Raw genomic sequence first — 27320 nt, forward strand, 5'->3', positions numbered from 1 at the left:
TATCATAGCAAATAATCCACATTATCTGCTTTGAACTGAAATATATTAGTCTACACTGCCATATAATCCAGTTCAAAAGAGATAATCTGGATTTTATTTCACAGTGTAGAAGGTGCCTCAGTCACAATGTAAGTACAGGAATTGGGTAATCTCCTGGAGTCTATTCTGTTAGTGTTTGGAGCATGAGTCAATGATGTTTGGTGTTTGGTTCCAGGACCTCCCACAGATACATAAACGCAAAAGAGACCAGTAAGAAGAAATACATATCCAACCCATTTTTTATAGAATGAACGAGATACGAATGTAAACATGGCTAAAAGCAGCCAATTCCAAAGATAAAGTGCAGACAAAAACAAAAACAAACAAAAACCTAAATGAAATATGAGACCAGATGTACTATCTGAGGAAGTATAACAATATTCTTGAGGGAAGAAAAGAATCTACAGATAATTTTGATAGACTGAGACAAGAAACAGGATAAGAAGACAGAAAGCATTAAAAGCAGAAAATTTGGATTAGAGAAAGCATTAAAAGCAGAAAGTTTGACAACTAGAATGGAAATAATATTGGATGCTGTCCATTTCATCAGAGAAAAACAAGACAAAAGTTTGATAGAGACAGAGGAAAATAAGATTCTGGGAGAGTGAGTAGGATAAATAGATACAGTAGAGTGTCACTTATCCAACACTCACTTATCCAACATTCTGGATTATCCAACGCATTTTTGTAGTCAATGTTTTCAATACATCGTGATATTCTGGTGCTAAATTCGTAAATACAGTAATTACTACATAGCATTATTGCATATTGAACTACTTTTTCTGTCAAATTTGTTGTATAACATGATATTTGGTGCTTAATTTGTAAAATCATAACCTAATTTGATGTTTAATAGGCTTTTCCTTAATCCCTCCTTATTATCCAACATATTTGCTTATCCAACGTTCTGCCGGCCCGTTTATGTTGGATAAGTGAGACTCTACTGTATTAAGAGGTGTAGGTGAGATGTATTCAGAATACCAAGATTTAGGAGCCGCGGTGGCGTAATGGGTTAAATCCTTATGCTGCTGAACTGCTGACCTGAAGGTTGGCAGTTCAAATCTGTGAGATGGGGTGAGCTCCCACTGTTAGCCCTAGCCCCTGCTCACCTAGCAGTTCGAAAACATGTAAATGTGAGTAGATAAATAGGGAAAAGGCAAAAAGCGGGAAAAGGCAAAAAGACGCTCCAAGCAGTCTTGCCTGCCACAGGAACAGGAGGTGTCTACGACAACGCAAGCTCCTTGGCTTGGAAACAGAGACGAGCACCTCCCCCAAAGCCAGAGATGAGCACCGCCTCCAAGGCTGGAAATGAAGGGAGAAGCCTTTGCCTTTGTCTGTGTATTTGTGTTTCACTGTATTCTCATTTGTAACAAGGCATTGAATGTTTGCCTGTGTTTGTTTATATGTTGTAATCTGCTCTGAGTTCCCTCAGGGAGAAGAGCGGAATATAAATAAATAAATTATTATTATTATTATTATTATTATTATTATTATTATTATTAAAACATCCCATTGCAATAAATCCACTTTTGTACCAGGAAACACATAACTGCCCATTTTGTTTCTGAAATTTCTACACATTTTGAAGTATGTAAGATTTTTGTAAATTTTAGTGTGACTTCTTGGTATACAATTAATAAAGGTTACAAATATAATATTTTACTGGTAAATTTGGAAGGAGTACAATTTTATATTGTGCAAATAACTGTGACTGAGCATACACAGAGAACAAAAAGGCTTTGTTGGGAAATTTCACACACCTATATATACTTACACCCAGCAGAGTTAACCGAGAAGTTTAACCTAGAAGATCCTGGTAGAAAAGACATGTCACAATTACCCTTTAATTGAACCATATTTACTTGCTGGGTACAGAGAAGGAAATGGCTTTGAAATTAAAGAGGATAGATGGAGCACAAAACAAATGTTAGTGAGCCATCTTCTGGTAGTGAGTTAGAAATGCTTTTGAGCAGAACTGAAGAGCATGTGAATGCAGGCATTTGTTTTACATGCGAGAAAGAAGCTTGTGTTCAATGGAAGACAAATGTACTGTAACCAACTTCTGTAGGCCAAATCTAATCTCAGTATCAGTACCATTAATTGTGACCAAATTAATGTTCACAATTGTCAGAGGAATACAGCATGGACAGAATAGTCCTATTTTATTTATTTAATCTCACTTTATGTTTTGTTATTTTTTTTAAAAAAATATGCTTTTAATTTCTTGATAAAAAGATAATGAGTGGCATCCTGTTTATGTTTTAACTGGTTGCACGGAGGTGCAACGGGTTAAACCGCTGAGCTGCTGATCTTGCTGACCAGAAGGTTGGCAGTTCGAATCTGTGGAACAGGGTGAGCTTCTGTCAACCTAGCAGATTGAAAACATGTGAGTAGATCAATAGATACTGCCTCAGCGGGAAGGTAACGGTGCTCCATGCAGTCATGCCAGCCACATGACCTAAGAGGTGTCTATGGACAACACAGGCTCTTCTGCTTAGAAATGGAGATAAGCACCAGCCCCTAGAGCCGGAAGGGAAAGCCTTTATCTTTATCTGTGTTATGGTTATTTCTAGGCATTGAATATTTGCCTTTGTGTTCATGTATTCTGGAATCTGCCCTGAGTCTCCTCAGGGAGATATGGCGGAATACAAATAAAGTATTGCTATTATTATGTACACATAAGTTATTTTATGCATATCGTTGTACTGTATTCACTTCACAGTTGCATAAAGAGTTATGCAAATCTAACTCTTTTTTTGCAAATAATTTTTATTGGGGTTTATCACTAGCGAAACACAAAAACAAACAAACAATAATAATGAAACAACACAAAACAACTTAACCGAAGACACCAGGATAGGGGGGGGAGGGGATAAGGGTAGTGAGGGTGATGGTGGTGTGTGAGTGTATGGGTTGACTTCCATTTATGCATCTTCTTCCATTTATGAATCAGTCTTTAGTTATATGCACTATGTTCTTTAAATAGTCCTCAAAACTAGTCCAGTCGGTAGCTTTCAATATTGTTCCGTTCGTTTTCTTGATCAAAAAAGATAATTGGTCCATATTCTTGATTTCCAGTAGTTTGTCTAACCATAATTCTTTTGTTGGTATCTGTGTGGATTTCCATAGTCTTGCAATCACAAGTCTAGCTGCAGTAATAAAAAAAGTGAAGAGTTTGTCTGTATTGGGATCGATCTTATCGTCACAATTGTATAAGCCTAGTAGGAGTAGCTCTGGTTTTTTAATAAATTTAGTTTTTAATATAACATTACTTTCCTCCAATATTGCAGTCCAAAATTTTCCCAATTTTTTACATTTCCACCACATGTGGAAATAGGAACCTGTTTGGGTTTTACATCTCCAACATTTGTTATTCGCGTTTTTGTACATTAAGCCAATCTTTTTTGGAGTTAAATACCACCTGTGTATAAGTTTGAGCCAATTTTCTTTCAGGTCGACCGAGTATGTGTATTTCATTTTCTTATTCCAAATCGATTCCCATTCCTGCATCTGGATAGGTCTTTCTATGTTTTTTGCCCATGTTGTCATTGCTTTTGTTACTCTCGACGATTCTGTATCCCAGGATAGTAAGTTGTTATACATTACAGTTATGCTTTTCTTATCAATAGAGATAAACTTATCCCAGAATCCTGGTTCTTGCTCAAAACCCACCAGGCTATCCCCTTTATAAGCTTCTTTAATTTGGAAATACTGGTACCAAGATACATTTTTGTTAAGTTCTTGTATTTTTGTTAATTCCTTCAATTTTGGGGGAATCCTTTTATCATTTGCTACAGTTAACAATTCTCTATATGTAGGCCATTTTCTCCAACCTAATAATCGTCTATGGTCTGCTTCTATAGGGGACAGCCATAGTGGGGTTTTTGTGTGGAAGCGACTTTTGTAATTGTCCCATACTCTCAGAAGAGCCGATCTGATAAAATGGTTGCCGAATTGTTTCTCAATCTTCGCTTTTTTGTACCACATGTAACCATGCCAGCCTTTTCTTAGTTCATGGCCTTCCAAATTTAAGATCCTAACTTTTTCTAATTTAGCCCAATCTCTTAACCAACAAAGAGCACACGCATCGTGGTATAGCTTAAGGTCTGGTACACCCAATCCTCCCTGAGTTTTTCGTGAAATCATAATGTTATAATTTATCCTAGCTCTTTTATTTTTCCAAATAAATCTCATAATCTCTTTCTGCCAATCCTTAAATAATTTTGTACTCCTTATAATTGGTATATTTTGGAAAAGATACAAAAGTTTAGGGAGGATATTCATTTTTATAATTGCTATTCGTCCCAATAGTGAGACGTTAATGTTTTTCCATTTTTCCAAATCGTTTTTAATTTCCTTCCAGATTCTTATATAATTTAGGTCTAATAACTGATTATTTTTTGCAGATATCCAAATCCCTAAATATTTTAGTTTAAGTGGTGTTTCCAGACCCGCAATGTCTTGTAACTCTTTTTGTTTCCTTTTGGACATTTTTTTCGTAAGGATCATTGTTTTCTTTTTATTAATTTTGAGACCGGCAACCTTCCCGAATTCGTCAATTTTTGCTATCCACTTATGGATATTCTGAATTGGGTTTTCTATAATACAAATAACATCATCGGCAAAGGCACGATATTTATAATCCTGGTTGTCAATTTTAATACCTTGTAGGTTTGTATCTTTTTTGATTGCCTTCAGCAGGATCTCTAAAGCCATGATGAATATTAAGGGTGAGAGAGGGCAACCCTGTCTCGTGCCTTTGCTTATTACAATTTTGTCTGTCTCCTGACCGTTTATTTGAATTTTTGTCCATTGGTCCTCATAGATGCTATTAATGCCATTTTGAATTTGTGTACCTAAATCCAATTCTTGAAATAAGAGTTTAAAAAAATTCCAGTTCAAATTATCGAAGGCTTTCTCTGCGTCTACAGAAAGAAAGCCTACTTCTCTTTGGTTGTGCTGTTCATAAAATTCCATTGCGTCTAGTATTACCCTTACGTTGTCTTTAATGGTTCTGGAGGGGAGGAAGCCCGTTTGGTCTTCCCCTATCCACCCATTCAGGAATTTTTTGAGTCTGTTGGCCAAGATTTTTGTAAAAATTTTATAGTCTGTGTTTAGGAGCGAAATAGGTCTATAATTCTTGGTTTCGGATAGATCTGCATCTTCTTTGGGTATCATTATTATTGTGGCCTCCTTCCATGTTTCTGGGATAACTTTATCTTGCAAAGCCTGGTTCATTAATTTTTTTAGGAATTTGATCATTTCCGGTTGTCCTAGTTTATAAAAACCTGCTATAAAGCCGTCAGGCCCTGGCGTTTTGTTACTGTCTAAACTTTTTATTGCTTTGAGAATTTCTTCTTCTGTTATTTCCTTATTAAGATCCAATCTTTGTTCATCCGTAATTTTGTCCAGTTTTTGTTTCCCTAAATATTCTGTTATGGCCTCTGGATTTATATTGTCTTTAGAATATAAATTTACGTAAAATTTTTGGAAGGCCTCTCTTATTTCTTTATCCGAATTTACCATTCTTTCTTCAAATTTAATTTTCATAATTTGTCTATTTTGTTTCTTCTTTCTTATTAACCGGGCGAGCCATTTGCCTGGTTTGTTTGCATTCTCAAATGCATATTGTTTGACCCATTTGATTTTTTTAGCCACCTCCTCTAAATCCCATCTTTCTTTCATTTTAGCTAACAGCGCTAAGTTCCTTCTTATTTTCTGATTTTTGGGGTTGATTTTTAATTCTTTTTCTTTTGCTTCAATTTCTTTATTCAACCTATTACACTCTAGGTCTTTATGCTTTCTTTTGCTGGAATTTAGTTGTATAAAAAAACCTCTTGCAACAGCTTTAAAGGCGTCCCATACGATTTGGGGGTTTGTCTCACCATTATCATTTATACTGAAGTATTCTACAATCATTGCGTTAATTTTGTTAACATCTTGTTTATGCTTTAATAAATTTTCATTTAACCTCCACTTCTTTAAACAGTGTTTTTTATTTATTACCATTGTTAATGGGCAGTGGTCTGATATGTCTCTGGCCCGAATTTGTATGTCAGATATTGTTGTCATCAATGATTTAGATGTCCAGATCATATCAATTCTGGACCACGCTTGGTGTCTGTTGGAAAAGTGTGTATAATCTTTGCTCGTTGGGTTTAGTTCTCTCCATGGATCTATTAGATCATATTCCTCTTTTAAAACTATAAGATTTTTTGGTAGGGAAGTTGTTTCTCTTACCTTCTTTGAACTATTTGTTTTATCTAGCTTTACATCTAATACTCCATTGAAATCACCAAGGAGTATCATATGGTCAAATTCTGTGTTGTTAATTTTTTCTCTCAATGTTTTAATAAATTTTGTTTTGGGGCCATTTGGCGCGTAAATATTGCAGATCAATATTTTTTCATTTTCAAAATCTATAGTCACTGCAATTACTCTACCTTCATTGTCTTTGAATACTTCTTTAGCCGGGAATTTGTCGTCTATATATAGAACTACCCCTCTTTTCTTTACCTTATCTGCTGCAATAAAGGATTGACCTAGATATCCCTTCTTTAGGAGGCTTATATGTTTGAGGGCTATATGTGTTTCCTGTATTGCTATGATATTATACTTTTCCTTTTTTAATTTGTTAAATAGTCTGTTACGTTTATTCGGTGAATTTAACCCGTTAAGATTATTTGAAAAACATTTTAGTTGATAACAGACTTTACTCATCTCTTTGTGTTCTCTCCTCTTCTGTTGGATCTCCCTCATCCGAATCGTCTTGGTCCGTGTTTAAATCCAACTCAGTCACTGTTTGGTCTTTATCTTTGGGCGAGTCGAATCTTCTCTTCTTTGTTTCTTTAGGGTTTTTACCGCTGTCTGATGATGATGAGACTCTGTTGCTTTTTACGTCTTTCTTTAAAGTTCTAAAAAAGTCTTTGGCTTCTTCTTCCGTGGTTATCCATATTTTATCCTCTTTGTAAGTTGCCATCAGGCCTTCGTATTTCTCCCATCTGTATTTAATTTGTCTTCTCTTGAGTTCATCGGTGAGGAAGTAATACTTTCTTCTTCTATTTAATATCGATTTTGGATATTCTTTTAAGATAATCACTTTCCTCTCCTTGTACCAAATTGGGTTTCGGGCGTGTCTTCTTAACACTTCATCACGTGTAGTTTTTTTCAAAAAGTGTACAATGACATCCTTGGTTGCTTTATTTTTCTTGGTAAAATTTGATTGCACTCTATAAACTCTATCAATTTGCCCACAGGCCTCCTGATCTGTACATTGTAATAGTTGGGCTGTCAAGCGTGTTATCACCCAACCTATGTTCTCCTTTTCCTCCTCTTGAACGTTTCTGTATCTCAATTGGAATTCCAGTGCCTGTAATTCCAGTCTTTCCTGTATTTTTTCCAGTTTTTTCCCCTTTTCTTCCATGGACTCAATTTTCTCTTGCAATTTAGATTGTGTTTTTTCGTTCTTCCTATTTACTATTTTTAAGTCATTTATATCATTGGAGTTTTTTATAATTTCTTGCTTCATAGCACCTATCTCCTCTCTCCATTCTTTCTTTAGGTCTGCCATTTCTTCTTGGAATGTTTTGTATTGTAGGTCTTGTTTCCTGGCTATCATTTGGACTTCATTTTGCATTAAATCCTGCTTCTCTGAAATTTTCTTAATCTCCCTCAAAATCTCTTTTAGGCCCCCCTCCTCTGGTAAAGAGGACCTTCTTACATTCAATCTTGAATCCATTTTATCTTTCTCCATTTTCCATTTGGGGGTCGTCATTGCAACAAGTTATCCTTCTAAGTAGTTACTGTTTAATATCTCTGATGAGGAATCTGAAGCACTTGCTTATTATTTTTGTACACCAGGGTTAAATGGGTTTCTATATCAGATTTATAGTTGGTGAAGATAGGGACATATATATTGATATCTTGATATATACACCAAGCAGTTGTCTCTAGGCGGCGATGATCAATATTTTCCGGGATTAGGTTGGTACCTCGCTGCTTTCCTAGATGGGACTGCGGGGTAGCGTATCACTTTTTGGAGGCTGGAAGCCGTAACTAAAGAACCCGTCACCGTGGAGCAGCGAGTTATAGTACACAGCACAAAAAAAAAAACACAGACAGGAGAGTCTGTAGAAGATTAAGGACTGATTTTTTTTCCCTCCCGTTTTATATTTTATTATATTTTTATTTTATCCCCCTTACCACTCTCCTGCTTATTTAATCCCGATCCTTCCTTTTCTTCACCGCTTTATTTTACCGCTTCGTTCCTTGGTTCCTCTCGCCCTGTGTTCTGCTCAATGAGGTCCGCACGGAAACGTTTGCCTCATCCTGAGTTCCTTTCAGTCCTGTCCCTTCCGGGTTTTACGTTCGCCGCTTGCGTCAGCGCCTCCTTCCTGCTGTTTGTTTAAAGAAGGGCAGGCTGTAGACAAAACATCATGGCGCCAAGGACACTCTTGCAGCCCAGACTTGGCTCTCTCCTTTGCGGGACCCCTCTAACAGCTGTAAGGTCTCTTCAACATAAATATAACTCTTCACTATACACCTCTTCTCTCCTCTCCTCTCGTCTGGCAGAGGAAAACCGCGCGGATCCGTTTAGTTGTTTTGTTTGTTCGTTTGTTGGTTAGGTCTTTAAATCTATGTCTGGTTATTCCATTAACATCCAATTAAATACTGCTGAGTGCCGTGGCTACTGACTTTGACTGAAATTTATGTTTCTACTTCGGACTATTCAGTTTGTAAGCAGATTGCAGGCAGCGTTAGCTTACCCTTTGTTCTGTGTCAGCGAGTGTGTAGCGTGGTTAGGCTGGCAGATAGTGCGGAGATTCACCGCTTCCCGTCCGTCGACCCGCCGGTCTTGACCCTCCGGACCCACTGGAACCTCGCCCTTGAGGGGTGAGGGTCGCTGGGGTCGTCGGAGGTACTCAAAGATACCGGCGTCTCTTCCCTACTCGATCCGAGGGAGGAGAGGGAGCTGCAGCTCTACCAGGTCAAACTCGCGGTTGGTTCACCCAGAGCCCAGGTGAACCCAGCCTGTCGCCATTGCCACGCCACCGGAAGTCCAAATCTAACTCTTGTACTTCCACTTGTCTATTCTTGGATGGTATATAATAAAGTTAATAATGATAAAGCCACCTTGAGGCCTCATTTTTTGGGGGAAAGGCAGTTATAAATAAAGAGGATGATGATTATCATCATAGTAATAATGAATGAAATCCTGCATGAGAGACTATGATTTGTCACTGTATGGAGCTAAGTCACTAGTGAATGGCAATGATGTTCAAAGGAACGCAGTGAAAATGTTCTGTTGTGCAAGAGATTTCTAGTGTGCAATGTGTGCCTTCTAGTGTGCAATGTGTGCCACGCAGTGTGTCTTGATGCACAATGCATCCTAATGTGTATTGAGACACAATGCATAGTGGTCATGCTGCCGGCTCTGTTTGCACAATGGTCCCCGAGACATAAGTAAGTTCTTGCTCCCCTCTTGAGAATACAAGTGTTGTGCAACATTGCAATTCACCTTTACATTTGCAGTGACATAAATATCTAACCTATAAAAGCTATTACTGTTATGACTACCACCCAATTCCTTCAGTTATCCATTTTGATTCACTGAGACTGAAGAAACAGCAAGTGTGTTTGCAGATAAGCAATTAATTATGCAATGTTGGTGTGCAGTAGAAGAGAGATTTAGTTCAACACCACTTAACTATGTGGTTGTTGACAACACTACATGAACAGGAAATAGGATCTCAGCTCATGTCTATATGTGGGTAGTCATTTTACTGAGATTGATAATTTCCATCACATACAGCTGTATCTGATGTATAACAAAATCCAAAGAGTGAGCTATTTCATTGAGTCTGTTGCAGCATGGAGAACATTGTATTTTTTTTCCAATAGGATCTATTTCCAAGTGAGGATATTAACCAAAGGTGCACTTTTAGATGTAAAGTGAGATCATTTCACACAGCATGTGGCATTTCACTTTTGCATCACTCTCGTGCGGATTATTTCATTATCTCTAGTGACACCCGGTGGTAACGATGTCATGCCCAGATAATACGCTTCGCTAATGTGCACTGAGATGATACACCACCATATGCAGGGTTATAATTTATAGAGGACCAGGCATATCCTGTGTAGATGGGGGACATGTGAGTCAGTGGCAAATTTTTTCAGGAGTGGACAGCAAAAATAAAGTAACACATCTTCCAACTCCAAGCTATTCAAAATAAAATTGTGTTCAGTGAAGCTTATTTCCACAATATATGCAAAAATGTTGTATGCCTTTAAGGTTGCAGTGTTGCAGAATGTAGCACTGTAGTACAATTCTATTTGCTAAGCAAGATTGCTGAATATATGAAGATTTTACCAAAATCACAACAGGCATTGTGTGACCCCTTCTACTAAGTTCTTGTAATAGTTTCAAATGTGTGACATAAATCTGTCTGGTCTAGATCACAGGAATCTAAAAGTTGTGATTAAAATTACTCGATAATTTAATAAACACTTGATTTTGCAGGGCAAAAATGTACTGCAAAGGTGTTTAGTTGACTTTAACAGAAAGGTTTGGATATTATAAAAGTAAGTGGACTTGGAATCATAACCTGAATTTCTACAAATTAAAAACCATTTGTGTCAGTAAATAAATAACTTTATTTATATCCTGCCACCATCTTCCAAAAAGGGACTTGGGGCTGCTTACATGCATCAAAAGTGCAATAAGAACATATAGGGTAAAGGTTTCCACGATATTAAGTCTAGTCATGTCCAACTCTAGGGTTTGGTGCTTGTCTCTATTTCTAAGCCGAACAGCCGGCGTTGTTTGTAGACACCTCCAAGGTCATGTGGCTGGAGCGCCTTTTTTTTTTTTACAGAACATATAAAATACACAAATGTTTGCCCAAATCTGTTGCCAAATTAATGTTCATAATTGTCAGAGAAATACAGTATTATCCATTCACAGAATAGCCCTCAATTTTATTTATTTTCACTTTGTTTTGTTGAATTATATTTTTAAAATATGTGTTAAACATCCACCTGCAGGATGTATAAAAAAATAAATTCTGGAAAGTGAATACACATGCTTCCAAGAGAATGCCAAATGGAAAATCCATCCACATTCACATTCATACTCTTCAAATAAAAAAAAAAGAATTGGACATTTTGGAAAGTTCCTTGATTTTCAAGGACACATGTGTTCTTTTGAACTATTCACCTGTATCTTAGAAATTAACTAATGATCAACATGAAATTGATTTTTCATGCCCTTTCAACTGCGGAATAAGACTTAAAGATTACACAAAGTAGACACTGGAATTATAAACTGATATGAATTAGCCACCCTGCGTTTCTACAATTAAAAAAGAGACAACTGATAAACAAATGATACATGATTTATTAGATACTCTTATATGAAAGTTGAACTGGTCAAAACATGAAATAATATTCAATATGCTAAGACATTCTTGGAGAATTTTGATTGTAGTGATAGCTTAGAATCCTGATGTTGTTCTTTGTGAACACAGGAAAATATGTGCAAGGCCTAAATCCAGTTAGTCTTGGGTATACTAGAACCACTGGATCAATGGTGTCTTGGTAAATTAACACACACATACATACATTCAAGTACTTAATTTTTCAGCTGACCATATATTCATATATGCTTAAAGGTAAAGGTTTCCCCTGATGTTAAGTCCAGTCATGTCTGAATCTGGGGGTTGGTGCTCCTCTCCATTTCTAAGCCGAAGAGCCAGCGTTGTCCGTAGACACCTCCAAGGTCATGTGGCCGGCATGACTGCATGGTGTGCTGTTACCTTCCTGCCAGAGCGGTACCTATTGATCTACTCACATTGGCATGTTTTCGAACTGCTAGGTTGGCAGGAGCTGGTGCTCACAGCGAGCGCTCACTCCGCTCCTGGGATTTGAACCTGCAAGCTTTCGGTCTGCAAGTTCAGCAGCTCAGTGCTTTAACACACTTCGCCACCGGGCCTCCAATTCATATATGCTTAGCTATATAAATAACCATGTTATGTCAGTTGCTAGAATGCTGCTGTTCTTCCAGCTTAATGCTCCAACTAGGTGTCTCTATGGCAGCATGAGAGTTGGTTGGCAGAGTAAAAGGAGTCCATGCAGCTGATATGGGCCATCAGCACTAAAGTCTCATACATAATGGAAAGATTAATCTGTCATGTGCTGATAAACTATGATTTCAAGTACACAATGGAGTGGAAACTGTTTTTCCATGGGGTTGTCCTATGTGTAAAGAATTAACAACTGCAATGTCTTCAAATGGCCACAAATCCATTGAGAAACATAGGTAGCCCAGCTGTACTCAACTCCTTGTTTCTCCCAAGCATTGGTTTATTTCGTAAAATAGTCTTGCTATTCATTTATAGATGCCATTGCCATCTTTCAAATGCTCCTCCCCCAACCCATCTTAAAAACCAGGTAGCCATACCAACCAAAGAAATTCTGGATCGTTGGTGAGCAGGGTGTTGAAAGGTTATACAACACACTCCCACCAGCAAGTTGTGGTGCAATATGCAATTGTGCTAAGCTCATCATACCACAACTCATTTGTGGGCGGGGGCTGGATCCTTCAGTGCTCTGCTCACTAGCACTGCACCTTTGGTTGGTGTGGCTACCTGACTTTTATGGGGTCAGATCAGAAGGCAGATTAAATACCCCTATCATGCAGGAGCTCAACCAGTTTGGGAATTCAAAATTAACACGGTTATACTATACATTTGGAATGTGTCTAATTCAAGAAAAATATCTAAACCAAAATGGGGTTCAGATGACTGCAATTATAATGTCTATGGCATTGGGGGAAATTGAGAAAGGGGAGTGAGTATGTTTGAATGACTGGAAGAGACAAAAAACATTTTTCAAATGCCCTGATGGGCTCTTATGGAAAAGAGGACAAAGATTTGTTGTCTAGTGCCTCAAAGTAAACAAATAGATGTTAAGGGCTTGTTTTAGTGAAATGTTCAATATGGTTGGGAATCATGCAACTTTACAGAATGGCATTTCCTACTTTCTTTGCCATTGACTTATGCTGGCCATTGCTGTCCAGTATCTTCTCAAGGACTCCATGCCTGGATTTAAAGGCAGTCTACACAAGTAAACACCAACAGTTCAATATGCTGTTCGATCAAATATACTGGAAATCTTTAAGCAGAGGCTGGACAGTCCTTTAATTGGGATGTTCTAGCTGTAGATTTCAAGAATGTGTAGAAAATGTAGTTCATGATCCTAAATACATGTAACCTCAGATTGTTTTCATTCAGCATGCTCGGGGGGGGGGGGGGGGTCCAAATATTTTTATACATTACGGAGTTGAGATTCTCTTCCACTATAATTTATTTTCTATTTTTAAACATTATACTTCTCATGCAAAAATCAAAATCAGGAAAATGGGACCTGCATTTTTCCATGTGCCTCACACTCTATAAATAAAAAACTACTTAGTACTAGCTAAGAAAACTCACAGCAACTCAATGACAAAGTAGACTACATTTATCATCAATGCACAAATTACTACTACAACTACTACATGCACAATCCTGTAAGACTAAACTGAAATGTAATTGCAAAATACAAAGCTAGATAGGCCTTGCATCTAGTTAGGAACGAAGTTCCAAGCACCATTTTTCATTTATTAAATTTAAGATACAAAACCTCCGAGATACAAAATTTAGTAGAGATGGTATATTAAAGCGGCCAAAATGTTTCCACAAAACAAGGAAGCACTTTATTTAGACTCCTATTTATTAGCAAACCATTTAATCCTTGTTCCCATTTTTAACATGGTTCCTTTGTAATGATGCTAATAATCCAATCCAAAATACACTGATTTGGGAAAAGTTAATGTTGGCATAAACACACAATTGCAAAATAAATACGAGTACAGTCCAATCTTGAATTAACCCAATTAAGAAACCTGTTTTGAAAATGCCACATTATTGCGCTATAGTCTGCTGTGATTGTTTCCAAGGGTTGGTTTGGGGAAAGGGACACCTAAAGACCACTAGTGATTTTCTGACTCTTTAATAGGGCACACTCAATATGCCTTATTAACTTCTTATTGTCTGAATAAATCAGTTGTTTGGCCTGAACCTTTAATATCTCTGAGTCAGAGAACTGCTGAAAGTCCACAGTGTTTCCTTCTCCCAAAGCAATGCTTCTGAACTATCAAGTTATCCAACTATTCTGGAGATGGAAATGTTTCTCTCCACAGATTTTAATTTAATGCAACTGAGGCACCTGTGACTGAACACTACTCAGAGTTTAAAATAGCCTCAAAGGCAACTTTTTTTAGCCTGTCTGCAGATGACAAGAGAGGAATCTCTAGTGAGGAAAGTAAAAATCTTTTGTGAGCATAGACATAATGCAGGGGATTTGCTTCTTCCCATGGAAATCTGGATGATTGGAGCAAGACGTGAATTCTGTAACTTTGCGATTGACACGTGTTAGGATCTGCATAAGTTCAAGCTTATGGGAATATTGTTTCAGCATCGAACACAGAGATTGTATGAACCAAGACCCGTCTGATGAGTTCCTCCAAGAGTAATAACCTGTAAAAGAGAGATGGATCAAATTTCATATCCTTCAAATCTGAACTATAGTAACCAGCTGTGTGTTTTTCTCTTCTAAGTGTTCAGAAATGAAAAAAATAAGAATATCAAAATCACATTTAAAAATAAAACCTTTATATATTTCAAAATATTTAATAATACTCTAACCAATACTCGAGAAACTTCTTCAAAATAATTTACTTCTAATTTTATCTTCAACCTTGCCCCTTATAGTACAATTCATAGTAGTAGCAATAAGAATACTGTGGGACTTCCGAATCCAGACTGACAAAGTTCTGGAACAGAACACACCAGACATCTCAGTTGTGGAAAAGAAAAAGGTTTGGATCATTGATGTTGCCATACCAGGTGACAGTCGCATTGACGAAAAACAACAGGAAAATCTCAGCCGCTATCAGGACCTCAAGATTGAACTTCAAAGACTCTGACAGAAACCAGTGCAGGTGGTCCCGGTGGTGATTGGCACATTGAGTGCCGTGCCAAAAGATCTCAGCCGGCATTTGGAAACAACAGACATTGACAAAATTACGATCTGCCAACTGCAAAAGGCCACCTTACTGGGATCTGCACGCATCATCCAAAAATACATCACAGTCCTAGACACTTGGGAAGTGTTTGACTTGTGATTTTATGATACGAAATCCAGCATATCTATCTTGTTTGCTGTGTCATACAACAACAACAACAACAATAATAATAATCGATTTATTACCCTCCTCTCCTTTAGGCTCAAGGAGTCAAATACAGCTATAAAATCACACATTAAAACATAGTTAAAATGCAACCATAAAACATATATTAAAATGTAAACATATTAAAATGCCTGAGAAAAAAGTTAAAACACAATAAACATAGAGGGTGATTTAAAGTCATTGTTAAAACTGACTGGGTTTAGAAATACACGCAAAACTAAGTCCAACTGAGATTTCTTCATTGTGTATATACAAGTTTTAACTGCAAAAACACTATGTGGTTGAGAGTTGGATTAAAATTAATATTTTCAGCTGGTCACAAGGATATTAATCTAGCACAAATAGAAGGAAACACCACACTAATTGAATATTTAAACTGGCATCCACGCGCGGCTAAATTATCAAAGAACATTCCTCTATCTTAGAAGTAAACGTTCCTGGATGGAACCAAAAAGGTTCATTCTCTGCACTTATTGAGCATAATGAACTGAGAGAACTGTAAACATTATTTTACAAAAGAACAAAGCAATCCATTATATTTATAAAAGTATATGTGAGTTGGATTCAGACCACATTTAGCACAGACTCAATGAAACAGAACAAATGGGTTGTGATTGATTTCAATCCACTGATTTCAAAAGGTCTCCTGTGAGCATGACTGAGTCTCGATTTCACTCTATGTATTTTAACCAAAAGGCTGCATCAGCCATTCTCTTCTCTTACCAGGAGCGGTAGAATATGCATACAGGTAGTCTGCTTCTACTGGTATTTTCTGGCACATGCTTTCATCAGAGGCGCTGTCTGTTTCAATACCAGAATCAAGTTCTGTTCCTCTACAAGCCTATGTGAACGGAAAAGAGAGGTGAGGAGCAGCTATATGTTGGAGGTAGGCCTCTCAGTGCAAGATCTTGGCCAAGCAAATCTGTTTAACGAAATGAACTGAAATTGCCAGTAACTAAACAAAACGTATATTATACTAAGCGATTTTATATCATAAAAAGGGCAATTTATTCAAATAATGCACCATTCTGCTTAAAGACTCAAACAAATACGAGGGTTATCCAGAAAGTTCATTACGTTTTGGAATTAAAAATAAACAAAGTATAGGAGAAAACATTTACCATATTCAGTTGAAAGCCAGACCCAAATACGAGTTCTCACCATAGTCCCCATTGAAATCTAGGCAGTTATCATAGCAATAAAAGTGTTTGAAAAGCCCTCCTCCCCACAACATTCCCGCCTGGCTTGCGTCCTGAACCAGGCTGGCTTCTCTTCCCTCAGCTGTCAAGTGCTGCGCTCTTTTGTTTTGCAAATGCTTGCAAGGAAGGTTTTTTGGGACAGGAAAGGTGTGCTTCTTGCAAAACCTTAGAAGAGCACCTTCCTTGCAAACATCTGCAAAACAAGAGAGCGATCCAGGAAGATTGTGCGGAAAGCTGAGCGCAGCACTTGACAGCTGAGGGAAGGGAAGCCAGCCTGGTTCAGGACGCAAACCAGGCGGGAATGTTTGGGGGGGGGGGGGCTTTTCAAACACTTTTATCGCTATGATAACTGCCTAGATTTCAATGGGGACTATGGTGAGAACTAGTATTTGGGTCTGGCTTTCAACTGAATAAGGTAAATGTTTTCTCTTATACTTTGTTTATTTTTAATTCCAAAACATAATGAACTTTCTGGATAGCCCTCGTACAAAGTTGCCTTATACTAAACCAGATCACTGGTCTATCTATTTCTATCAGGGTTTCAGACAGAAGCCTGTTCTGGGTTCAACTGGAGTTGACAGAAACAGAATTTACAAATTTCTGCACACAAAAACATGAACTTTACCACTAACTTTTACTAACTCCCTTTTTAGATAGTTACTTTCCACAAGTACCTGGACTATTATGAGACATAGCAGATATTTGTTTGATGTCACAAAATATAGCTCCACATCTCGTACTTGCCGTACACACATTTATACAAAATGCCATTATCTCTGAGGTAGTCGTTTTGATTGTAAGCTTTACAATCTGTCAATTTATAGCAGTTACCTGAATAAAGAAGAGCTTTGGCTTTCCTGCCAAAGACTTGCATTTGTCTCCTCTGAAGAAACTAGTTAACATTTTCAGCTCCACATGGCCATCTGTACCATAGATCAGCCCATCTTCCCCATGGCTTAACAAGACACAGACAAAACTGTTCCTCTTGTGGTGATCATCCTTGGAAACTTAAGAAGAAAAAATATAATTTAAAAGATCCAAATTTTAATATTTCTTCTTGGACAAAAGTTTTTTTTGCTAACAGCAGACCTGAACTTTACTGTTCTTCAAATGTCAAATAAAATGAGGTGCCATTGTTTTGACAAAAAAACAAACATAATTAGGGGCAGTTGTTTTTAAAATCTAAAATGAAGACTGTTCTTAGATCCCCATTGAGTGCTCAGATTAACCCATCACTATTGAAAAGTCCTAGCTTGAGCAGTTAAAACCCTCCACAAAGTGAAATATTGTTGTAGGCTGTTCCTTAAAGCGCACCGCTTATTTTCAAACTGTAATACAGATGTGAGGAATCTGCTACTGAAACTATATTCTGCAGCACAGTATAACTTATAGCATTTATGTAGAGCAAGAACTACACAAATTATGAGATGAACTGCGAAATAAAGTGGCTTCCAAAATGTGTGTCTACTACAGGCAGTCCCTAAATTACGAACAAGATAGGCTCTGTAGGTTTGTTGAATTTGTATATAAGTCAGGATGAGACAGATACATTTTAAAGTGAAACTCCAGAGAAACATATATATTCTTTAGCTTTAGATAGCACTGTTAAAGAGTTAACATCCTTGTGGTATTTGTTTTGTGCTGTTTGTGCTCCTCTTCAGAAGATTTCACCTCATTTTCTGTCCCTGTGATAATTGGACTTTGAAAAATTTGGCTTGCTGTGGGAACACGGACTCGTGAAAAAGTTTCAGCGGAGACACCTTTTCCCCATAATAACTCCTTCAGGAGTGAATTTCCCATCCTAGGAGTAGATTTTTCTCACTTCCTATTGTATCACCCTCATTTTTAACTGTGAGTGGTTTTAAGTCGGATGTTTGTAACTCGAGGACTGCCTACATTGAATTTTCCATGGAAACCATTGCAACTTCAATTATTTTTAAAAATGCTGCAAAACCTCGGGTGATGTTCTCTGAGATGACCAGTATTAGATGCAGGAGTATAGGGGAGTTGGATCGCAACAGTGGGCTCCTATAATCAACCCTCGGTGGATTTCAAATTCCTAAGACGAGCAGACAATAGCAATTCTAAGCAGTTAACTAATTATATTTTACAATCCAGCACAATTAGCAATTTACCCATCAAGTCACTACTCACCATTATGAAGGACATCAACAATCTGTTTGCACGTAAGATCGTTATAAGGCTTGACCATATATCCCAAGGTCCTGAAAGTGTCTACAACGTGTGCAGCATCTCTGTCTGTACCAGATCGATAACTCATCCCTTCAATATTAAAATAAAATACAATGTTGCTTTCACTTTTATTTTGAAAACATTCCAGCACACCTATGTATATTACAGAGTTATACTTAGAGTGATACCTATATAGTTGTTGCTAGCAGCTTTGTTCCTGCATGTTTTTCACATACATATAAGCCACACAAATTTACAAAAGCAATTTAGACGGGAAAATACAAGGATGTCCTATATGTCTAAAGATAGCAATTACATTGAAAAAGCCACAAATACAATGGGGACAGGCTCAGGGAAATAATTTACAAGATGAATGGTACGAACAGCTGGAATTTGCCTTAGTGCACCAAATTATTACTATGTCTAGAAAAAAGCAGTTGAAAAATTCTTAAATAAGAAAATTAAAGGAAACAGTTCTATGAGGTTTTAATTTCCACACAGCTGAATGAACTTAAGAGCCTGTAACTTTGCAGAAGTCCAAGTTATAAGTATCTATCTCTTTCCAGGAACTAGCTTCGTACAAGCTTAACGTGAATTATCTTTTTTATCTTTATGAAGGCAAGTTTTTATAATAAATAAATAAATAATAAAATAGAATAAAGGCCTTACCAGTAGCTGGATGGAAGTTTTTATTGTTGACTAAAATACATAGCCCCATTTCTGGATGGTCCATTCTATAACTTTCATCTGCTTCTATCACAGAATCCACAGATTTACTAACAGGTATGCTCTCCCTGTGTCAAAAGGTAATATAATATAAATGCTAATGTTACGAGGTAGCTAGGAAAAAACTCAGTTCCCTAAAATGCACAATGACAACTAATGTATAAAAATACAAATATATATATTTCTATTATGGCTACAGTTAAATTTGAAGGAAAAGAAAAATCTGATGACAAAATAAACCCCAATCCCCTTGAACATCTGGAAAAAAAAAAGAATGTCTCTATGAATGTTCGGTACATTTTCTTAACTTCCAGATTACTCTGCATTAAAATAAATACAATTAAACCAAATCAGGAAGAAGGAATAGGAAAAAAAATCCTTGTGGTTTTCCCCACACAGAAGCATAAAGTGAGCTACTAAATGCAAAACCCACTACAACTAGGACATAAGTACACCTTCTATTTAGCACCAACATACACACATATATACCGGTATGTGGCAAAAACCACAGTGGAGGGGTTTAAAGTGGTTTGTCTCAATTCTGAAATGGTCTAAAGGGAATATAACAGTAAGTCCTTCAAAACTATAGATCCTTGAAGCCAACATTTGTTGCACAAATTCTCTTTAAAGGTGGAGGGAAGATGAATCAATATCCACCAAATAAAGCAGTCTTATGAGAAGATCCCAAAGTCATCAGAGGTAAAGCACTTTTCATCTTAATTCTGTTGCCAGTCACCAACTATTCACATCCTGTCTTTCACAATTTTATGTTTACTGAGTTTGAAACAGAATCAGTTACAACAGACAAGTGGTATCTCTGAAATCAAAAACGATGGCAGTAGGTCAGTCTTCACAGCATTTCTCCACATCATTTTAACAAAATATTGAAGCTAGAGAGCTGCTGCATCCACTGTATTGTTTGTCTTCTCTTTCGCTGCAAAGTAATGGGTAAGTGACCCATAGTGGCAAAGGAAAGAACTAGTCACCCCTGTTGCATGCTTTCTGATCCATCTGTAATTGGTGCCGGGTCTATGGGATACAGCAATGCGTCCTGGGTGGCTACTTCATATATTTTAAGGAGACCCACCAAGCCCAAATCATGCACTGTCTAGAAAAGTTATAAAAATGGCAGTAGAAAAACAAACTGCCCTAACAAAAGGCCACACTCACCCTTCAGAACTGGATGATTTTCTTGCATCTGTGAATGTCTGTTGTGAATTCAAAATATGGTTTATGTCCGCCATAGTTATTTCTGTTTGTAATAAAGAGCAAAATATGTTAATACATTTTAATTTTATATATAGTTCTACCTTCTGCTGTTTTATACCTTATATACAGTAGGTTAAAGTTTGTCAAGTTATTGTGTGCTTCCATAAATGTCTTTTTCTGCAAAGGTTTATGAGGATGCATTTGGTAGCCAAATTACAGAAATGTAATTCAAAACATTTTCAACTTTCTAATATCAAACTCTTATTCAAACTGTATCTGAGACAAATTGGCTTCAGTTATTTCAACATTTTAGGAGCAATTCTATTAACTAAGATGAACAGATAAAATATGATTTTCCTTCAGTTTCTCCCAAATGAAGAGAAAAAACTCAAATGATTAAAAATGCCAAGTGTTTATGGACATTTTTTCCTGAACATCATTCTGCTAAACTTCAGAGGTCAATATTCTTATATAATTACTGAAGAACCTGTGATTTCAGGGAGCATATATATGTTTGAATGCTTGCAAAATTAAAATTCTAAGAATACTATTAATGTGTGCAGGTTCGAAATGAAACACATAAAATACCCTTTCTCTAAAAAATAATCACTCTTTTGCTGAAAAATGAGGTAAGGTGGCCACAGGTGTAGAAACAAAAGGTCACAGAAAGATCCATCTATAAGACAGTCGTTTTGATTTTGTGCAGTCAGACACATGCTCTGTCAGCAATTATTTGTTTCTGTTCCACTGCACTGATGCTAACATACAGAAGCACCAAAGCTCTTGAGAGAATAATGCTGTTACTGGCCAACTTTGATGGAGTATTAAAGCATTACCTCATCTTAGCTAATGCACTGATGTCATATTCTGTCAAGCAGAATATACATTTCTCTGGGGAAGATGATCTCATTCTATGAAGGATGAAAAATGCCTTCTAGGAACAATCATTGCCAATTCCTGTTCTACATTTTGACACTCTCTCCCCCTCTGCCCCTACCCAATAGGAAATTTTTCCAATGTCACAGAAAGTTAAGAGACTTCTAGGAAAAATTAATAGTAAAGCAGCTGTTTTGATTTATGGCAAAGTCCAAGTCTTCTTAATCCATAGTTTACAATTTACAGCAAGTTAGTTGTTTTACAAACCACTTTTTCAATTTTAAGAGCCGAAACACAGCATTTTAAAGTCTGCTGGAATATAGGAAACCAACCAAGCAGAACTGTATAGTGGAATTGTCTCAAAGTATGATATACTATACTTCTACATTAAGTTGACAAAACAGCAGGAAAAAGCTATTTATATTAAAATTGGTCACAGTCCTCTCTCCAATGTACTTGTGGCCCCTAGAAAGTCACAGTGATGGAAAACTCCATGGATCCACCACAGTAACCCACCTAACATAAAGAGAAAGAGTTCAAACTGGTAAACACATAGTATTCTTCTGCTAACTATAAATACAGCCGGCCTTTCACATTTGTGGTTTTGCTTTTGCAAACATACACACATAGTATTCCTCTGATAACTATAAAAAACAGTTGGCACTTGTGGTTTCACTTTTGCGGATTTGATTAATATCTCTAGGAATCTCCTAGAATATCCATTTGTAGAAAGAAAGTTAGAAAAGCTAAAGCTCAGAATGAACTAAGACTTGCTAGAGAGGTTAAAATAATAAAAATGAGTTTTTAAAGCTGTTTTTCACAAGAGCAATAACAAGGAAATGATATAGAGAAGATAGTGAAATTTTAATAAGCCGCCCTAAGTCCCCTCGGGGAGAAGGGCAGGGTAGAAATATTGGAAATAAATAAATAAATAATAAGAGGACAGGGAGAAGGCTAAATTGTTCAACACAATATTGCTCCATTTTCACTTTTAACAGGATCTCAACATTCACATGACAAGGTTGCAAAGGTCTAACCGCCCACACAATTCTAATGTCAAAAAAGCTGAGTTGTTAACCAGCACCTGAGTTGTTCTCCTTTATGACACCTTTCAATTTCTACTTTTGAACCAAGTTCCCTCTTGAGTTAGACAGGTGTTAGGGTCATCAGATGTCATGTTTCCTTGAAGAACAGATCAGTTCTTTCTTATAAGTTGCACAATCCCTTACCATTGACCTTTTGTGAGGCTGATGAAAATTCAACTCAGTAACTGGCGGATATCTATATGCAAGAAAATTCCCACCAGACCTATTATACAGAGTTCATAAAGTTGAAAGCACATAACCACAACAAATACAGTACTGCTAAATGCAAACAGGATTGTATTATCAATGTTTCTGAATATTACGAATGGAGGAAAATTTCTTGTGCATGAACCCAACAGTGCCTAATTCTGGATATAAACACAGGATTGCACCAAAACGTTTCACTAAATCATGTCCACAAGAAACTTCAAAACAAATTCAGAGATTCTCCTGAGACAAAATGTTTGAGTGACATAAAGATAAATCAAGACCTGGAAATTTTTGCTGTTTTGTTGTCTTTAAACACAGGAAATGGCTCAGTACTGTATTCTTAGTGATGTTTGGATGCTAAACTCTGGTTTAGTCCTTGAATAAAAAGAATGGCTTTTCAAATTCCATACTGTTGTCTCACATGCCTTTAGCTTTATAAAGAGGAGACTGCCAAGAGACTGTGTACATCTACACTACAGAATTAATGCAGTTTGACACCACTTTTAACACTCATGGCACAATACTTTGGAATCCTGAGAGTTATAGTTTTACAAGGTCTTGAGCCTGCTCTGTCAAACAATGCTCGTGCCTCACCATTTTAATTCCCAGAATTGAACTAGAAAGTAATGTCAAATTCTACAGTAGATGTAGTCTGCGTTATTAACAGCCTTGCAAACTCGGGGCTTTGGATTCCTTGAGTGAATCAATCCCTTCGTAATGCAGTCTGTTTGCCTACAACTTTTAGAGAGTTACTGTCTTTTCTTATTACACATGTTAGTTACCTCATGGCTGTCTTGAGTCCCTAGATAAGGGGAAAGTTGGGATAAAAGTAAATAAATAAATGTCCAAAGTACAGTAACTCTTGAGTCATTAGAGCTTCTACCATGCCCTGCCATTAATTCTTCATTCCAGTCTTGGATTTGGATCAAAAGTTGCCAAAAGCTGTATTATCATTTCTTTAAATCGTGTCAGAAATGAGGCGGCTTATAGGGAGCGCACCACCCCCCTACTTATCCAGGTCCACTGGCTGCCGATATGCTACCAAGCCCAATTCAAAGTGCTGGTTTTGACCTATAAAGCCCTAAATTGTTCTGGCCCAATCTACCTGTCCGAACGTATCTCCTCCTATGAGCCAGGAAGATCCCTAAGGTCATCTGGTGAGGCCCTGTTCTCAGTCCCGCCTGCCTCGCAAGCATGGCTGGTGGGGACGAGGGACAAGGCCTTTTCAATCGCGGCTCCTCGGTTGTGGAACACCCTCCCCAGAGATAAACGACAAGCCCCAACCCTTTTGAGTTTTAGAAAAGCCGTGAAAACATGGCTATGTGCCCAGGCTTTCGAAGATTAAATGATAAAGACGACCTGAAATGATTTACGGCAACAGCACGAGGATTTTGGATGAACAGATTTTTAGCCATATGTTTTATATTTTTATATTGTTTTAATTGGATTTTCATTGCTATGTTTTAATTATGTGTAGGCATCGAATTGTTGCCAATTGTGTACACCGCCCTGAGTCCCTTCGGGTGAGAAGGGTGGGATATAAATGTTGGGAATAAATAAATAAATAAAGAACATGCTGCAAGTCGCATCTGGTGTGACAAAATTGGCCGTCTACAGAGACATTGCCCAGGGGACGCTGGGATGAGTTAGTTGAGAGGCTTCTCTCATGTCCCTGCAAGTTAGAGCTGACAGACGGGAGCTCACCCTGTCTCGCGGATTCAAACTGGCAGTTCAGCCGGCATAAGTTTAATCCATCACACCACCGCAGCTCCCTGTATTATCATTTAAAGATGATTAACACCGTACTGCCAAATGAGAGCCAGTATGGCATAGTGGTTAAGTGTTGGACTATGATCTTGGAGACCAGGGTTCAATCATGGGTGACCTTGGGTGATTATATACTCTCAGTCCTAGGAGACCCTAAGATACAGCCTTATGGTTGCATGAAGTCAGAGAATACTTGAAAGCACACGACTATGGTACAATACTGATGAATAAAAGCAGGGAAAGCTGGCTTTATAAACAACATTTGGAACATATCAAGATGTGTACATAAAATCATGAACTTGAACTGAGATATAATTAATTTTCTAATCTTGTTAATCTTCCCTGTTTTGCTACCTAGAAATTAATTTTATTTGCAACTGTATGAGGCACATGATAATGAGTTTGTCTGGTCTTCTCTGTTCTGGAGAGACATATACAAAACTGAATGCCTGTGGTGTATTTTGTTTTGCTGAAAGCATGATTTCACTGACTCTTCCCCCTTTCTGTCACACCAAAGTTGATAAATGTTTAACTGAGTGGAAAAAAGGGCGAGGAGGAAAGAGCAGGACATAGCTGTTCTACTTAAAAAAACCAGGTCACTTCTTTTTGCCTCAGAATTAATGAAGTGTGACACCCCTTTCAAGACTGAGGAAACCTGGGATTTGTAGTTTGGTGAGACAGCAGCCCTCTTTGGCAGAGAAGGCTCAAGACTTGTTAAAACTACAGCTCCCGTGATTCTATAGCACTGAGCCATGGCAGTTAAAAGTGGTGGCAAACTGCATTAATTCACATGATTCTCAAACTTTGTTTGCCCAGGTGGTGTTTGGACTTCAATTCCTAGCAACCTCAGCCACTTTAGCCAATGATCAGAGAATTCTGGAAAGTGAAGTCCAAACTACCTCGAGGAGCACAACTTGGGAGCATAGGCTGTATGGAGTTGAACTCACATGTTTATCTATAAGCCAGCTTTTGAGGTATCTTCTCCCCATTTGTTTCCCTAAAACCTGGCTTTTTGGATAACTTCTCCCCACCTGTTGCCTGAAAACAGTGGTTCCCAACCTTTGGGCCTCCAGGTGTTTTGGACTTCAGCTCCCACTGTTCCTAACAGCTGGTAAGCTGGCTGGGATATCTGGGAGTCAAAGTCCAAAACACCTGAAGGCCCAAAGGTTGGGAAGCACTGCCTTAAAGGCTGATCTGTGGGGTAATTTCTCCTTACCTTTTGCCATAGAATCTGGATTTTGGGGTAGTTTTTCCCACCTGATGCCTGAAAAGGTGGCTTTTGAGTAACTTCTCCCCACCTGAAGCCCTAAAAGCTGGCTTTATGGGTAACTTTTCTTACCTCTTGCCCTAAAATCTGTCTTTTGGGGCTTCTTCTCCACAGCTGCAGACCTAAAAGGCTGTCTTTTGGGTAATTTCGCCTCACCGTTTGCCACAAAAACTGTCTTTAGGGGTCACTTTTTCCTACCTCTTGCCCTAAAAGCTGGCTTTGGGGTCCCCTTTTCTATCTTTTGCCCTAAAACTGTCTTTTGGGGTCACTTTTCCTAGCTCTTGCTGTAAAAATGGTCATTGGAAGTCACTTCTCCCCACCTCTGGCCCCAAAAACTGTCTTTTGGGATCACTTTTCCCCACCTTTTGCAATAAAAAAGTCCTTTGGGTTCACTTTTCCCACCTTCTGCCCTAAAAATTGTCTTTTGGGGTCACCTTTCCTAGCTCTTGGTTTAAAAGCTGTCTTTGGGAGTCACTTTTCCTACCTTTTGCCCTAAAAACTGTCTTTTGAGGTCATTTTCCTACCTCTTGTTCTAAAAGCTGTCTTTTTAGGATTGCTTCTCCCTACCTTTGGCCCTAAAAACTGTTTTTTTTGGGGTAACTTCTCCCCACTTTTTGCCACAAAACGGTCTTTTGGGATCAATTTTCCTACCTTTTGCCCTATAAGCTGTCCTTGGGGATCACTTTTCCTATCTCTTGTCCTAAAAGCTGTCTTTTGGGGGTCACTTCTCCCCACGTTTTGCCACAAATATTCCTAGCTCTTACCCTAAAAGCTGTCTTTGGGGGTCACTTTCCCCCTTGCCCTAAAAGCTGTCTTTTGGGATTACTTTTCCCACCATTTGCCACAAAAACTGTCTTTTGGGGTTAGTTTTCCCCAGCTTTTGCCCTAAAAACTATCATTTGGAAGTCACTTTTCCTACTTCTTGCCCTAAAAGCTGGCTTTATTCGTTACCATCTCTCCCCACCTTCTGCCTTAGAAGCTAGCTTTGGGGGCAAAACTTTCCCCACTTGTTGCCCTAATAAAAATGGGCTTTTAGGAGCTTCGAATGATGGGTTTTGGGGCAAGCCCTCACTAAATATCCCAGTCCCCAAACAAAAACAAAACACCACTTGGCTTTGGCGTGACTTCTGCTCAGGCTTTGGCTCTGAGCCCAGCCATTGTCAATGCCGTTTCTTTTCACGAGTAAACACGAGTAACAGAGATGGCGCCTGAACTGAGGAGAGACAGAGAAAAAGAGAGAGAGACAGCGAAGGAGGAGGCCACAGTGGCTCCTCCATTTTGCCTCTTTGTTACCTCCAGATAGTGTTTTGAGGGAGACCCGGCTTCCTTCGCTCTCAATAGAAGCAGCAGCAGCCGCCACGCAGAGTCTCTCTCCCTGGCCTCAGGCGGCGCCTCCCTCTCTTCCTCCTCCTTGGGGCGGCTGCCTGCCTCTTTCCGTAACCCAAGGGCTCCCTCTT

The 27320-nt window shown here is 38.1% G+C and overlaps 2 protein-coding genes across 2 annotated transcripts; both read right to left on the bottom strand.

Annotated features, from left to right (window-relative positions):
• Window positions 1-2795: 2795 nt before the first annotated feature.
• LOC134299236 (uncharacterized) lies at window positions 2796-8313 on the bottom strand. The gene is made up of 2 exons (XM_062981407.1): window positions 6751-8313; window positions 2796-3188 (listed from the first exon to the last, which is right to left on the bottom strand). Exon 1 carries the CDS (start codon window positions 7811-7813, stop codon window positions 6752-6754), a length of 1062 nt encoding a protein of 353 aa, XP_062837477.1. The 5' UTR covers window positions 7814-8313; the 3' UTR covers window positions 2796-3188; window position 6751.
• A 3104-nt stretch (window positions 8314-11417) lies between these two features.
• Window positions 11418-27318, bottom strand: casp3 (caspase 3). Its single transcript, XM_008111818.3, has 7 exons — window positions 27157-27318; window positions 20620-20701; window positions 19393-19517; window positions 18685-18813; window positions 17362-17537; window positions 16055-16172; window positions 11418-14618 (listed from the first exon to the last, which is right to left on the bottom strand). Exons 2-7 carry the CDS (start codon window positions 20691-20693, stop codon window positions 14392-14394), a joined length of 849 nt encoding a protein of 282 aa, XP_008110025.2. The 5' UTR covers window positions 20694-20701; window positions 27157-27318; the 3' UTR covers window positions 11418-14391.
• Between the last annotated feature and the right edge of the window lie 2 nt (window positions 27319-27320).

This window comes from Anolis carolinensis, chromosome 5 (genome assembly GCF_035594765.1).
Source record: "Anolis carolinensis isolate JA03-04 chromosome 5, rAnoCar3.1.pri, whole genome shotgun sequence".
Taxonomy (NCBI): Eukaryota; Metazoa; Chordata; class Lepidosauria; order Squamata; family Dactyloidae; genus Anolis; species Anolis carolinensis.

Bases quoted from the DNA above. Each gene is read 5' to 3' on its own strand.
- LOC134299236 (XM_062981407.1), bottom strand. From the start codon at position 7,813: ATGACGACCCCCAAATGGAAAATGGAGAAAGATAAAATGGATTCAAGA.
- casp3 (XM_008111818.3), bottom strand. From the start codon at position 20,693: ATGGCGGACATAAACCATATTTTGAATTCACAACAGACATTCACAGAT. The intron at 16,173-17,361 runs GTAACTGCTATA...CCGTTCACATAG, and splicing joins CAAAGCTCTTCTTTATTCAG to GCTTGTAGAGGAACAGAACT. The intron at 14,619-16,054 runs GTAAGAGAAGAG...TCTCTTTTACAG, and splicing joins TGCATATTCTACCGCTCCTG to GTTATTACTCTTGGAGGAAC.